Source organism: Meriones unguiculatus, chromosome 10 (genome assembly GCF_030254825.1).
Source record: "Meriones unguiculatus strain TT.TT164.6M chromosome 10, Bangor_MerUng_6.1, whole genome shotgun sequence".
In the NCBI taxonomy this organism is placed as follows: Eukaryota; Metazoa; Chordata; class Mammalia; order Rodentia; family Muridae; genus Meriones; species Meriones unguiculatus.
In genome coordinates this window covers 52,893,655-52,906,855 of record NC_083358.1, presented here as the reverse complement: position 1 = coordinate 52,906,855, position 13,201 = coordinate 52,893,655, and the positions used below count along the sequence as shown (strand labels likewise).

Here is a 13,201-nt window from a genome sequence, read left to right as displayed (position 1 = left end):
AAAACAAAAAAAAACACAGGAAGATGGGATATGAGAATATGAATGAAATTTTAAAAATATGAAAGCAGAGGGCTATTGTAGAGTTTACCCAAAGAGGGGCATGATCTGAATTATTTTAAAAAATGTTTTCAATAATTTCCCTTCAAGTGTGAGGCATAAACCCATCAATCATATATGCAGAGGGTTGAAAGTTACTGCTTTCATTTTTTTCTTTTCATCATAAAGTTATTTAATATATTTCTGCTGTAATAATTTACAGTTTTCTTATCAAAAAAGAAAATGTGTGTGTGTGTGTGTGTATGTGTGTGTGTAGTTGGAAAATGAAACCCAGCAACTTTAGCAAGAGCCGTTAGCCCTTTGCTTCTGCTCTGGGTGGCTGGCAGACGTAGCTCCTGGGGATCAAGAGCTGAGGTTCAGGCTCTCTGAGTCAGTTCATGAAGCAACTGGCAGCCAAGAGATCTGTGAGCAAAATTTTGGAACCTGCCTTACCACTGACGAGAAACTGAAATAGAAACCTGTCTTTGAAGAATGGATCTGTCAGTGACTTATTACAAAGCCAGCACCCAGCTATGAAAACCCCGGAAAAGGGAACAGATTTGCCAACCTTTGGCTAAGGCAGAGCACGGGCGGTCTCTCTGAATAGAACTGTGGAAACTTTTCTGTGAGAATCCAGCCCTACAATTTACCCGATCAACATTGCTGTGAGCCATCTATACTACATAAAACTGCTTTGAAAATCACTAGTGATTCATAAAGAACAAAGGGATTTCTAGGTTGTTTTTCTCAGTACTGGGCACTGAACCCAGGACCCTGAACACACCATGCAAGCTCCTTACCAATAAGCTGAATCTGTAGCCCACAAAAGGATTTCTGAACTCAAAAACTTACTGGGTAGCATTTATAGTCATTCATTTACTTATTCATTCATCCATTAACTATTAACTGAATGACTATTAAGAGTCAAGCAGCCTATCAGTGCTTGGGGTACAAATATTATATAAGACCTGGTACCTTTCAAGGTGTTTACGGACCACCTGATGGGTTTAGACATTTGCAGCAATGGTACATGCTAGAGGGTGATGGTTTCTGTAAAAACCCAAGCCTGTAGTGCTGTGGGTTATCTATCTGGGCATGTTGCAAAAGGCTCTATGAACGAGGCAGCGCTTGGTGTGGTGCTGAAGTACGGCCTGTTCCTGTGTGCTTCATGATGCAGAAGAGCCGGTCACAGAAGAAGCATCTCTGCAGAAGCACAAAGGCTTGCTGTGAGATGCCACCTGTGTGTGAGGCAGGAAATGTCAAAGGACAGCCACAGGAGTGCAAATGATGCAGGAGGAGAAGTGAGCTCTCACTGTGGCGGACTCAAGGAGCCTGACACTCCTGAGGGTCCCTCAGCTGAAAGAACTGTGGTGAGCAGGACACTGGTGTGCTCTTGAGACAGGCATATTCACTGGCCTTCACCTCAAGGGGGTGGACAAATGGTACAGTGCAACAGACACCATCCCCTGGAGTGCTTCAGGACCTCCAAGCCTTGTGATTTGTTTATAACATGATCACAGAACTGGGCTCTGAAGGTTATTTGGGAAGCAGTTATTTTTTTCTATGAATGAGCTATTGTTGTCATTCCATTCAAAGCAATGGAAACACCCTCCTCAGATGAGCAAAACCCAGTCGGCGTGGGCACTTCCAGAGGCTGGCTCCAGGTTGCCCAGACCAGCAATCTGTAGGAAGTACACACGCATCTGGACAGCGCTATACCGATCGATACAATTGACTCTTTATGAGTGAAAGGACCTACATCAAGAAGTCTAACTAAAAACCCAGCATTTCCATAACTAGAAAGAAGCATGTCTCCAGAAGGAAGCATGTGGCACAGGGATCATGCACAGCACGCTGGCTTTCTGGGAGCACTGCAAGGTTCTCTGAAGCTGTTTACTCCGAGTGGAGGTCACAGGATCAGATACCCCTGAAGTAGACATTACGTGGCTGACAGCTGTCTAACACAAGTGCTGGGAACTGAGCTCAGGTTCTCTGAAACAGCAGTACATGACCCTAACTACTGAACCACCTACCTCTCTCTTCAGGCCTCAGTTCTATTTTTTTAAATATTTATTTGTTTGTTTATTATTATGATTTATTCACTTTATATTCCAGCTGTAGCTCCCTCCCTCATACCCTTCCAGTCCCATCCTCCCTCCCTCTTATCCTCCCATGCCCCTTCCCTAGTCCCCTATTCCACTGATAAGGGAGGTCCTCCTCCTCTTCCCTCTGATCCTACCCTAACAGGTCTTGTTAGCACTTTCTGCATTGTCTTCCTCTGTGGCCTGGTAAGGCTGCCCCCAACTCAGGAGAAGATGATCAAAGAGCCAGCCACTGAGTTCATGTCAGAGACCATCCCTGTTCCCTTTACTAGGCAACCCACTTGGGGGGCTAAGCTGCCATGAGCTATATCTATGCAGGGGTTCTAGGTTATCTCTATGCATGGTCCTTGGTTGGAGTGTCAGTCTCAGAAAAGACCCGTGTGCCCAGATTTTTTGGTTCTGTTGCCCAACTTGTAGAGCTCCTGTCCCCTTCAGGTCTTTCTATCTCCCACTTCTTTCAGAAGATTCCCTGCATTCTGCCCAAGTTTGGCTATGAGTCTCAGCATCTGTTTCAATACCCTGCTGGGTAGAGGCTTTCAGAGGCTCCTGTCCTGTTCCCTGTTTTCTCCCTCTTCCCATGTCTATCTAGTTTGCCTTTTGAATGAGGATTGATCACCTTACCCAGGGTCCTCCTTCTTGCTTATCTTCTTTAGGTGTGCAGATTTTATTATGTTTATCCCATATTATATGTCTAATATCTACTTATAAGTGAGTATATACCACATGAGTCTTTCTGCTTTTGGGATACCTCACTCAGGATGATCTTTTCTAGGTCCCACCATTTGCCTGCAAATTTCATGACTTCCTTGTTTTTAATTGCTGAGTAGTATTCCATTGTGAAAATGTACCACAATTTCTGTATCCATTCCTCTATTGAGAGACATCAGGGATGTTTCAATTTTCTGGCTATTATGAATAAAGCTGCTATGAAAACAGTTGAGCAAAATGATCAACAATCAATAAATGGAACCTCAGGAAACCAAAAAGCTTCTGTAAAGCAAAGGACACTGAACAAAATGACAGCCTACAGCCTGGGAAAGGATCTTCACCAACCCTATAGATGACAGAGGGATAATATCCAGAATATATAAAGAACTTAAGAAGTTAAATAGAAACAAATCAAGTAACCCAATTAAAAAATAGGGTACAGAGCTAAACAGAGAATTCTCAATAGAGAAATACTGAATGGCAGAGAAACACTTAAAGAAATGCTTAACATCCTACATCATCAGGGAAATGCAAATCAAAACAACCTTGAGATTTCACCTTATAACCACCAGAATGGCTAAGATCAAAAAACTCAAGTAACAACACATGCTGGGGAGGATGGGGAGAAAGGGAAACCCTCCTCCATTGCTGGTAAGAATGTAAACTTGCACAACCACTTTGGAAATCAAGTTGGTACTTCCTCAACATCCAGCTATACCACTCCTAGGCATATATCCAAAAGATGTTCAGCTCCATTTTTTTAAAGACCACAGAGAAAGACTGCTTCTAGCTCACAAATCCTAGTTTCCTTAACGGGTGAACTAGTTTTGGTGAGAGAAAGACACCAAGTAAATAAACACTAAGTAAATAAACAAGCAATTAAGTAGATATGTGAGGAGGAGAAACCCAAATTACAGAAATTGGGAGGTAACTATGGAGACAAAGCTTATCACACACAGGAAAGTTTGAGCCAGCATGGAATGCTCATTTCTAGACACGGCTTGCCCAGCCGTCCAGTGGACGTGCCAGCCGTGCGGTTTCGGAAGCTGCTACGCTGAGAGGAATGTTCAGTGAGGCTGTCTACTGGGACTTTCTGGATAGTATGATTCCCTCCTCTTACGACTCCTCACTCTCCCACTCCTCCCTCTAAATCCTGTGAGTGTGTGTGTGTCTGCCTGTGTGTCTGTGTCTGTCTGTGTGTTGGTGTATTTGTGTGTGTCTGTGAGTCAGTGTGTCTGTGTGTGTGTCTCTCTTTGTGTGTATGTCTCTGTGTGTGTCTGTGTGTATGTGTCTATGTTTGTGTGTCTCCGTGTCTGCATGTGTGTGTTTTAAATACACAGAAGCTGGAGCATGATACTTTCTTTTTGGAGGATTTTTAATTTCCAGCATTTGCACACTGCAAAGGAGCCTGGAAACCTCCCTGTGTCAGGATGCTTGTTAGACTGAAGCCACAGTCCTGGGTGTCCTATTATACTTTTGTGACTTGGGAGTCCAACCAGTCTGCCCACAACTGTTGTATGAACTTAGTGTTCCTGCCAAATAAATCAGCTGGGGAAGGGCCATTAATTCCACTTACTGAGGAAAAAGTGCTAAGAGTGCACTTTCGATGACAGTCTTCAAAAGGACAAAAAGAGGAAACACCATTTTTAATACTGACCGCGCCAAGGCTCTTCCAGTTTGCCAGTTTCTCTTAGCCCAGGTTTTTTGAGGCAAGGAGCTGTTTATTGAGAGCTAGGAACTGCTAAACATCACTGTCTCCAGAGTCTGCACACAAGGATGACACTCCTTTGGGCGACTGTGCTACATTCCTGTGGCTGACTAAGGCAGCTTGTGCCCTCGGGTTTTGACTCTCCTCTATGCCGCACTGTGTTCTTTGATGCCGTTTGCCTTGTGCAGTGGCAGGGGGAGCCCAGATCCACCCAGGAGACATGAAACCCCTCAACCTAGAGACTACTCTGAGTATGCAAACCCGAGGGATGTGAACCAACTTAATCTCTACAGTGGATACATGACACAAGAAACTTTGAAAACTGACCCAGCTGAAAGAGTGAAACCCACAGTGCCCTCAAGAGCCTGGCCAAATGAGGGCTGGCACATCCCTGGTTTCCCTTTCTCTCCTGGAGATTGTCAGTGATGGAGCTCTCTGGCAGAGGACTTGGTCTGTGCAAATCAATGTCCATGCTCTCTCTACTTCCTGACGGTGGCTGCTTCCTAAACGGCCCTTGAAAGTGACTCCCTCTCTCCTCACCCTCTTCACCTGAGGCAGGACCATCCTCAAACACAGTTCCATTCGTTGCTAACTTTCATTAATTTCACCCATCCCTGAAGGCGGAGCCACACTGTTGCCAGCTAATTACGACCTATTTAGGGCAGCTCAGCGTCCTTTATCAGCCTAGAATTAGCTTTGCTCTTTTAACTGTGACTATAGCTTTCTCAATTATTAGTTAATTAAATAATGTGCCCACATCTGCCAACACGTTTCTGAAGTGCAAAGCTTAGCCCACCTGCCCCAGGCTCCAGTGTAGCACTCACAGGCCGCCTGTGGCCTTCCTGGGGGTTAACACTCCCCCTGTGTTTGGCTGTGCATGCCAAGCACATCCTGCCACCCCTCAAGGGAGGGTCCACCAGGTGCTGCTGCCAGAGCAGTAGCACCGCCAGGGGGTTCATCTTAAGATGTATTAGGGAAAATGTTGTCTGCCAGCACGCTAATGTTATTCATGCATACCGATCATTTAAAGGGGAAGCAAAGAGACATGTTGGTCAGAATATTTTGAATATAAAAACCTTGCATTCCAAGGGTATCCTGGCGGCAAGGAAGGTCTACAGAATTCATAATTCTTGTTTACCAGAATTACATTTGGTAAGCACAGCTGTAAAGGTGGCCACCATCCACCCATCAGGTGACTCTAGAGAAAGGATGACATTCTTCTCTGGCAGCGCCCAGGCTCCACACAGGGCCACGGGGACCAGCCAACAGGGAGTTTCAGGCAGTCACTAATATGAGAACAAATTCATTCTCCTTTGGTTTGAAAAAGTATCTCAGTATACTTAAGGGTTAGTCTAGGATCATTCCAAGAAATGGGAACACTGAGAATTGCTTCCACCACTGCACATTTCCTCCGTAAAGAGTTTACTCAGAGAGAGGAAACCCCTGGGAAAATGAAAATGTGCCTAGGTAACATTTATCTGGCTGGTGGGTGAGGGTATGGTGCACACCCACACATGCACCACAGAGTGTGTGTGGACATTAGAGAACAACTGTCAAGAATCATTTTCTCCTTCCGCAATTTGGGTTCCAGAGATCAAGCTCTGGACTTTGGTTAGGAGCATATACCTCTATCCCCTGAGCCCTCTCACCAGCCCAAGGCTATATTTTTCGAAAAGAACTCTGACTACTGCAAAAAAAACAAAACAAAACAAACAAAAAAACCAGAAACTGAGAAGTATTTTTTCTTTGAGAAACGGAAACTAATAATGTTTCTTTCAAAAATCATTGTAAATATCAGTGACATCAACATTATAAGCCTATAACAAGCAGTGACATGATCTCTCTATTAGAATCTGTTATCCCAGTGGTAGGGTATTTGCCTGGCATGTCTAAGGTCATGAGTTTGATCCCCACCAAATACACACAAGGACAAAAGTGAGTACTTGCTGATAAACTCTGAAAGTAAAAGTAAATGAACTGAAGAAGCTTTTTTAACAAAATCATAAACATAAATGGAGACCTCGTTCCCAACTCATGTGTATGCCCATGTGTGCACAGCACAGCGCCCAGTCCTTAAGAGGAGAGCATTGCAACCTTCTGGAGGAGACAGCTCAGCACACGCTAAGTGAATGCAGCCTTACGCGTTTGGCACCAGTGTCTGCCTTTTAAACCTCTTTAGTGCATAGTACCCCTAATAGGCTAGCAGTGATCACATAGCTGATTTGCCATTACTCAAGATTTACCACATGTGGTAAGATAAAGCAAATGAGGAATTGTACTGTTGTTCCTGGAACCTTTGATTGGCAGCCTGCCAGAAAGAAGACACAGCTGTAAGATAAAAGCCTGGTGGGTCTACGCTGGCTCAGTTTGAACCTCATGATGATCTTATTTATAGACAGCACACACATAGTATATATTGTTTATAGTCTACCTCTGCCCACACTAAAGCCCAAGAAACAAAAACCCAACCTTGCAATAATGCATGCCACAGTGTCATGGTTATGCTCTATCAGCAACTGGCAGAATTAAAGCTGTCGGGAAAATGTGGATAAGAGCTGAAGAATGGACAATACTAGGAAGGAGGAAAACCATCCATGGCCTCTACTGAGCATCAAAGCAAAGCAGATGAAGCCAATTTGCTGAGGTTCCCACAGGCTAAAAGACACTCAGAGCGTAATTTATGCTTTGTGATAAACTGAATTACTAAAATACAGAGACACTTAACTGTGAGTATGTAAATATTAGAAATTACAAACATGCAGGCCAGTTCAGATGATGCCAAGAAACTTCTGCTTCAGAACCAGTCAGTGAGAGGCTGGTGCTGTCTGCTCTCGCTGGTAACCAAATGAGGGCAAGTTTCTGTCTATAAAACACACTAGCAAAGAAAAGAGAGGCTAAAACTCCACCGTTGTGCAACCTTAATTAGCTCTTAATGTTACCATTCATGGTTTCTACCATAAAAGTAGAAAACTGTAAGGTATACTTCCCTTACTACTATCGCATGATGCTCTTAGAAAAGAAAGAAATACTAATTGTATCTGGATCCAGGCAGTCTCAATGCCTGAAAACCAACATAGAAGGAATAACATAAAGCAAAGTTAATAAAACTAGCTGGATGGTAGAAAACGCAGGTAGCTCCATGTCTTCAATGAGAAGCGGTGCAGAGAAACAGCTGTATGTGTACATACACACACAGGAAATACATCACGCCTTTATAAGGCATGGACCATATGCTACTCCTGATTTGAACTACTAATACCTAATACACACACACACACACACACACACACACACACACAGGATAACTAAACCACTACAAGTCAAGAACACACATAACAGTGTGAAGGGACTGTTTACAGTTCCACATAGGATGTGGGGTTTTTCCTTTGCCTTTTAAAAACACATAGTATTTAAAGATGAAGTACGATGAAGTCTGCAGTTTGCTTTTAAAATAGTGCTTGGGGCGGGAGAAAGTGTATGGGATCCAGCTGAACTAAGGCTGGTCGTGAGACAGGAAATCTCTAAGCTGAGGGCTGGCTCTACAGAGATGATTGCTACCAGTCTCTGCTCTGTGAGTTTGACATTTTTCTTGTAACAAGGTTTTAAAAGATATTGTTGTGGCTGTGAATTTGGCTAAATGTTTAAGAACCATTGCTGCAAAACCAAACCCCAGTTTAAATCTCCAAAACATGTAAAAGCTTGGCATAGCCCTGGATGTCCATAACACCAGAGCAGAATCCCATGAGCCACTGGCCAGTCACCCTAGCTGAAATGTTAAGCTCAGGATCCATGCAAGATCCTGTGTCAAATATTAAGCCATGGAGTGGCAGAGACAAACAGCAGACTTCTGGCTCCGGGCTCCATGTGTGCCCACGTGTTTATTAATGCACCTCTCAGAGATACTGTCTAAAAGCTGTCCTTGTGTGCCAGAGAATCAAGACAAGATTTAAATCCTAGTGGAAGTGGAAGCCTTTGAGGTCATTTTGGTCAACAGCATGCTGACCAGCCTGAATCTGCTGGTCACCCCTTCTGCAGAGTTCTAAAGAACCTGTGTACTTTAATTCTCTTGTCTGTGGTAGCCAGTGAAATAACACTCAGTAGAAAGGGAAAAAGAAAACGAAAACACAAAAATATCGCATAAAATTTGACAATTAAAAGAACTTTAGCTTCAGTAACTATTGATAGATAGCTACAAATTAACTTTACCAAGACAGTAACAGTGACACACTATAAACAGATTTTCTCATCACAGACATAAAAAACAACCTCCTGATGCGCCTCTCTAATTGGCCTACAACCACACGTCAGCGACGGTGTCCTATGAAAGCTCACAGCAAAAGATAACGTGTACAAGTGCCGTGAACACCACACTGAGGCTTCTCTGATACCCCCAAATGACCCCCAGGCTTACTGTTGAAACCAAGTGATTCCCTAAGGGACAGCTGTAATGAAAAACCAAATACATCTAATGAATTGCATTGCTTGGGGCTACTGAGAGTCCTGAGGTTTCTGGAGCCCTGGGAAAATGATCACACTCACACAGAATGGCACTGAATGGGAGTGCAGTTCTTGCAGGCAGCAGCTCTGCTTCTCCTCACTGCCTGCCTCTTCTGATGGCTTCTGCCACACTGACTTGGATCTAACCCTTGAGCTTCTTGCAGAAGAGGGGCTTATTTTTCTGTCCTGCATTTCAGGTGAATTTTAGGGGTTCAGAGGTAGAAGATGCTACTTGAGAATAGGCCCATGTTATCAACTGGACCATTGTTCCACCTGAGTGTGTGTCTGTGTATGAGTGTGTGTGTATACATATGCATGTCTGTGTGTATGCTTGCATGCATGTGTGTGTGAGTGTGTGTATGTGTATATATGTATCTATCTATGTGTGGTCATGCATGGAAGTATGTCTGAGTGTGTGTGCATGTTTACATGCATGTGTGTGATAAAAAAAAACATATATGCTCTTTATTAAGAGAGTAAAAAAGGTGCTCTTGAGGGCAGAAGTGGGGGATAGTGAGCTGAAAAAAACAGACCATAAAAAGCCCCCCGCCAAGACTGTTACCTCATACTGAGCACTGAAATTACACCTGGAGACAGCAAAATCCAGTGCCTCACAAGCACAGGCCCAATACAACTTTCTCTTCAATAGTATTGAGTAGTAAAAGACAGGCATGCATTCTAAGGAAATCAGAATGTTAGTACTGCAATTACAGTTAAGCTCAAATTATTCATGGTTATTGCACAAATAAGCAAAATTCACACATAATTTAAAACTTCAGGCATGGGTTTCCTGATCTTCTTCAGCAATTCTTTCTTAGCATTGAATATCAGCCAGGATTTATCAATTTGTAATTTTGCTTCCCTCCCTCGTTCTGGTGTCTCTGTACAGAGGTGAGAAAAGCAGCAGATGGTGGTTGCCACAGAGGGAAGGGCTATGAGGGAGCCAGGAGAGGACAGGAAGATGGGGTAGAGGAGAGTGGGAGGAAGCTGCCTCGGGCAAAGGAGTTGGAGACAGGGAATCAGGTAAACAAACACAAGTGTGTGTGCGTTGTGTGCACAAAGCAGGTTGCTTTTTGGATAAATGAGTGAAGGATATTTATACTGCAGTTCTCTTTAAGAACCACAGTGGCGATGATTCTAAGTAACACAACATCTCAATACATTATTCTGTTTAGTGTATTGGATACTAATGTGCAATGTTCAAGATCACAGGACCACTGGTATGTAAGGAGCTGTGCAGTCAGATTGAGGTCAATAGTCTGCTCTGTCTCTGGTCTCAGGGAGGAAGGGGAGCCACAGTTTCCAGTTAAGATCAAAATCCTGAAATTCCTGTATTTCTGTAGTGAAGACTTCCTCTTTAAGCCAAAAATCCAAGTTAGTCAGTAGCAAGCTGAGCTACATAGGAAGAGACCTAAGGACGTCCTGGAGGATGATCCACCATTTCTCGGAGCCCTAGACCAACTAAAATAAAACAAGCAGAAGGCAGTGTAAGCAGAATTAATGGGGCCTCATTGTTGGCTCATAATGAACAAAACCACTCAGTGATCAGTTTAAAAGATAACTCCGTTCACTTGAGAGCTGGCAAAAGGACTCAGAAAAGACTCACCATACCAGGCAGCAAACGTCGATGAGGCTGTTTTAGAGGACTCACCTGTCTTTCCCGGTTTCCTTCTTAAAGACTCCATCGCAGTAATTCATGCGCTCCTCTGTGGTCACATAAATCTGCGCATTTGGATAGGCATCTACTGTCTGTTTTAACATGTTGTACACAATGCCGCTTCCATCTTTCCTCATGTTGCGGAAAGGGCCCCAAATAACATAGATGGTAGTGCTAGCTTCATTGAAAAAATAATCACGATTTTTTAGCAGCAGAGGAACACTGGTATGTGATACAACTCGAACCATTGTCATGTGGCCAACGTCTTCCTCAAACCCCTTGGTGGGGGCATTGTTCATTCTCCAAATGCAGGATGAGTGGTCTATCTCTTCACCCACCTTCTGTCCAATCATTTGACCTGAATTTGACACTATGGCACAATCATTACATTCCAGTTGCAAAGGCTAAAAAAGAAAAAAAAAATGAAGAATATGGTCAAATGAGTTCTCCAGGAACCAAAATGTCACATACTGAATAATTACTGAGTATGAAATTATCTCTGATGCATATCTGTTCTACAGTCTCTGCTATAGGTTATCAGGTTGGCAGTTTGCTTTTACATGACATGAAAATACATATTGTTGAGGATGATTTGACTTCCTGAATCTCTCTGCTAGTTTAAAATTACGTGGAAGAAGTCATTCCTTTTCTCTCTAAACGATACATTTTATCAATTTAGACCCATAATTTCAAAAGAAGTAAGGAAATGTGAAACCATTGATTTCTGTGATTAGGATGGTGGCACATACCTAGGCATGCAGGTTGAGCTTTGGTGATATGTAAGCATGGGTGGGTGGCAGCTGAAAATGGTGTGAAGATGGCAGCAGCTGGCAATGCCCTGAAGAACACACACATTCCAGACCCACCACAGATAGCTGACACATTACACTGATGCTTAAAACTCCCCAGGTCGTCTCACTAATGGGTCTCTGGATTACTCCAGCTTTAGGTGGACAAGGAAAGTCCTCTCTTGAGGACCCTGAGAGGCATGCACAGTCTGAATAACTGCATGGAACCAACAGCGACTCAAAAATGGAACACGATGCTCTGGACATGTAGTGAATATGAGGTCCTGTGGTAGAGCCACACCCACACTGCCTATATTTGCATCCTCTAAATTAGAACTGCTAAGCCTATATCTTCTAAGTCTAGTTCTTCTTTATTTTAGATTCATTTTGTCATTATTTATGTATGGATACATGTGTCTCTGTGTGAGTATATTCATGCAAATGCCTCCAGAGACCAGGAGAAGGAATCAGAGCCCCTGAGCTAGAGTTACAGGCTGTACCACCTACTGTGGGTGTGGGAACCGGACTAAGGTCCCCTGAAAGTGCAGAACACATTCTTAACCTCTAAGACATCTCTCAGGCCCACAAACTCGGGATATTCCAGTTCACGTGAAAGGCTTAGCATTATTCTGTTTTTCTCAGCTCCTAAAATAACCACACATATTACTTTTGCTATTTCTTTCCTACAGGAAGAAATTACTTCATCTTCAAAACAGAAAAAGAAAAAAACTTTGACAATATTCATGTTCCTCACCCACCTTCTATAAGATTGCTTCTTCTGATCCTAAGTTTGAACCAAATGTTCTTTGTGTGCACTGTAGAATAAATGGCTCCTCTCATACAGGTCCTGTCCTAACTTTGCTCCTGTCGTATCTGCCATCTAGACAGTGAACTCTTGTACAAATAACATCTTTGCCTCGGATTTCAACAGAGGTCCCTGGGATATATTATTTGTTCAACTTGTTAAATTTGAAAATAATAAAAAAAAGGATTCCAAATAATCTGTTAAGAGTCTGAACACTTTATGCCCTTTTTTAAAAATCCTTCAAGACCAATGGGTGGTTCCCAAATATTCTCAGATGTGGGTCTTTCACTTGACTTACAAAGGCCTACACTCATACAGAAAACTCTCCCTCCCTACCCAGCATCTAGTAACTGTTCACACTCCATTGCTACAGATGGGTAGAGAAGAGAAGTAGACCTAGGAAGAGCTGGAGAAACAGGGTGACTACTGTTTGACACATGAAACTCTCCAAGAACTAATTTTAAAAGAGTCTAAACACTGAGCTAAATAATAGGGAAGAAATGGACTTTCCCTGTTAGTTTAAAATTACTAATTTAGGTGGAAAGAAAAAAAACAATCAAAAGGAACCACATGAATTCATCAGCAGGCTCAGTGCAGCTGTGGCAACCTAGGTAAGACAAGTGATTGGTAAAGCAACTTAGACAAGCCACCTGGACAGTCACCACACAGCTGCAACTGGTCACCTTTCCTCCACACAGCAGTTAGTAGGTGCCTCCCAAACAACAGGTCCAGTTCTGAGGGTTACAACTGAACTAGGAAGCCACAGGCAAGAAACCCTGATGGAATGAAACGTACATTTAAGTTGTACTTCTGTACAAGCACTGAATAAACACATATCAGCATCCTGCATAATACATTTGAAGGCGACGGCTCATGCAAGAGAAATTTGTACATGGAAAC

The 13,201-nt window shown here is 43.1% G+C and overlaps 1 protein-coding gene across 9 annotated transcripts in view; it reads right to left on the bottom strand.

Moving 5' to 3' along the window:
- St6galnac3 (ST6 N-acetylgalactosaminide alpha-2,6-sialyltransferase 3) overlaps positions 1-13,201 on the bottom strand; it is a 478,904-nt gene that overhangs the window by 195,386 nt on the left and 270,317 nt on the right. For all 9 annotated transcript variants that reach the window (XM_060392473.1, XM_060392470.1, XM_060392476.1 and 6 more), the window contains one exon: positions 10,703-11,112. In XM_060392473.1, the coding sequence (XP_060248456.1) occupies positions 10,703-11,112 (410 nt within the window). The remainder of the gene's footprint in view (positions 1-10,702; positions 11,113-13,201) is intronic.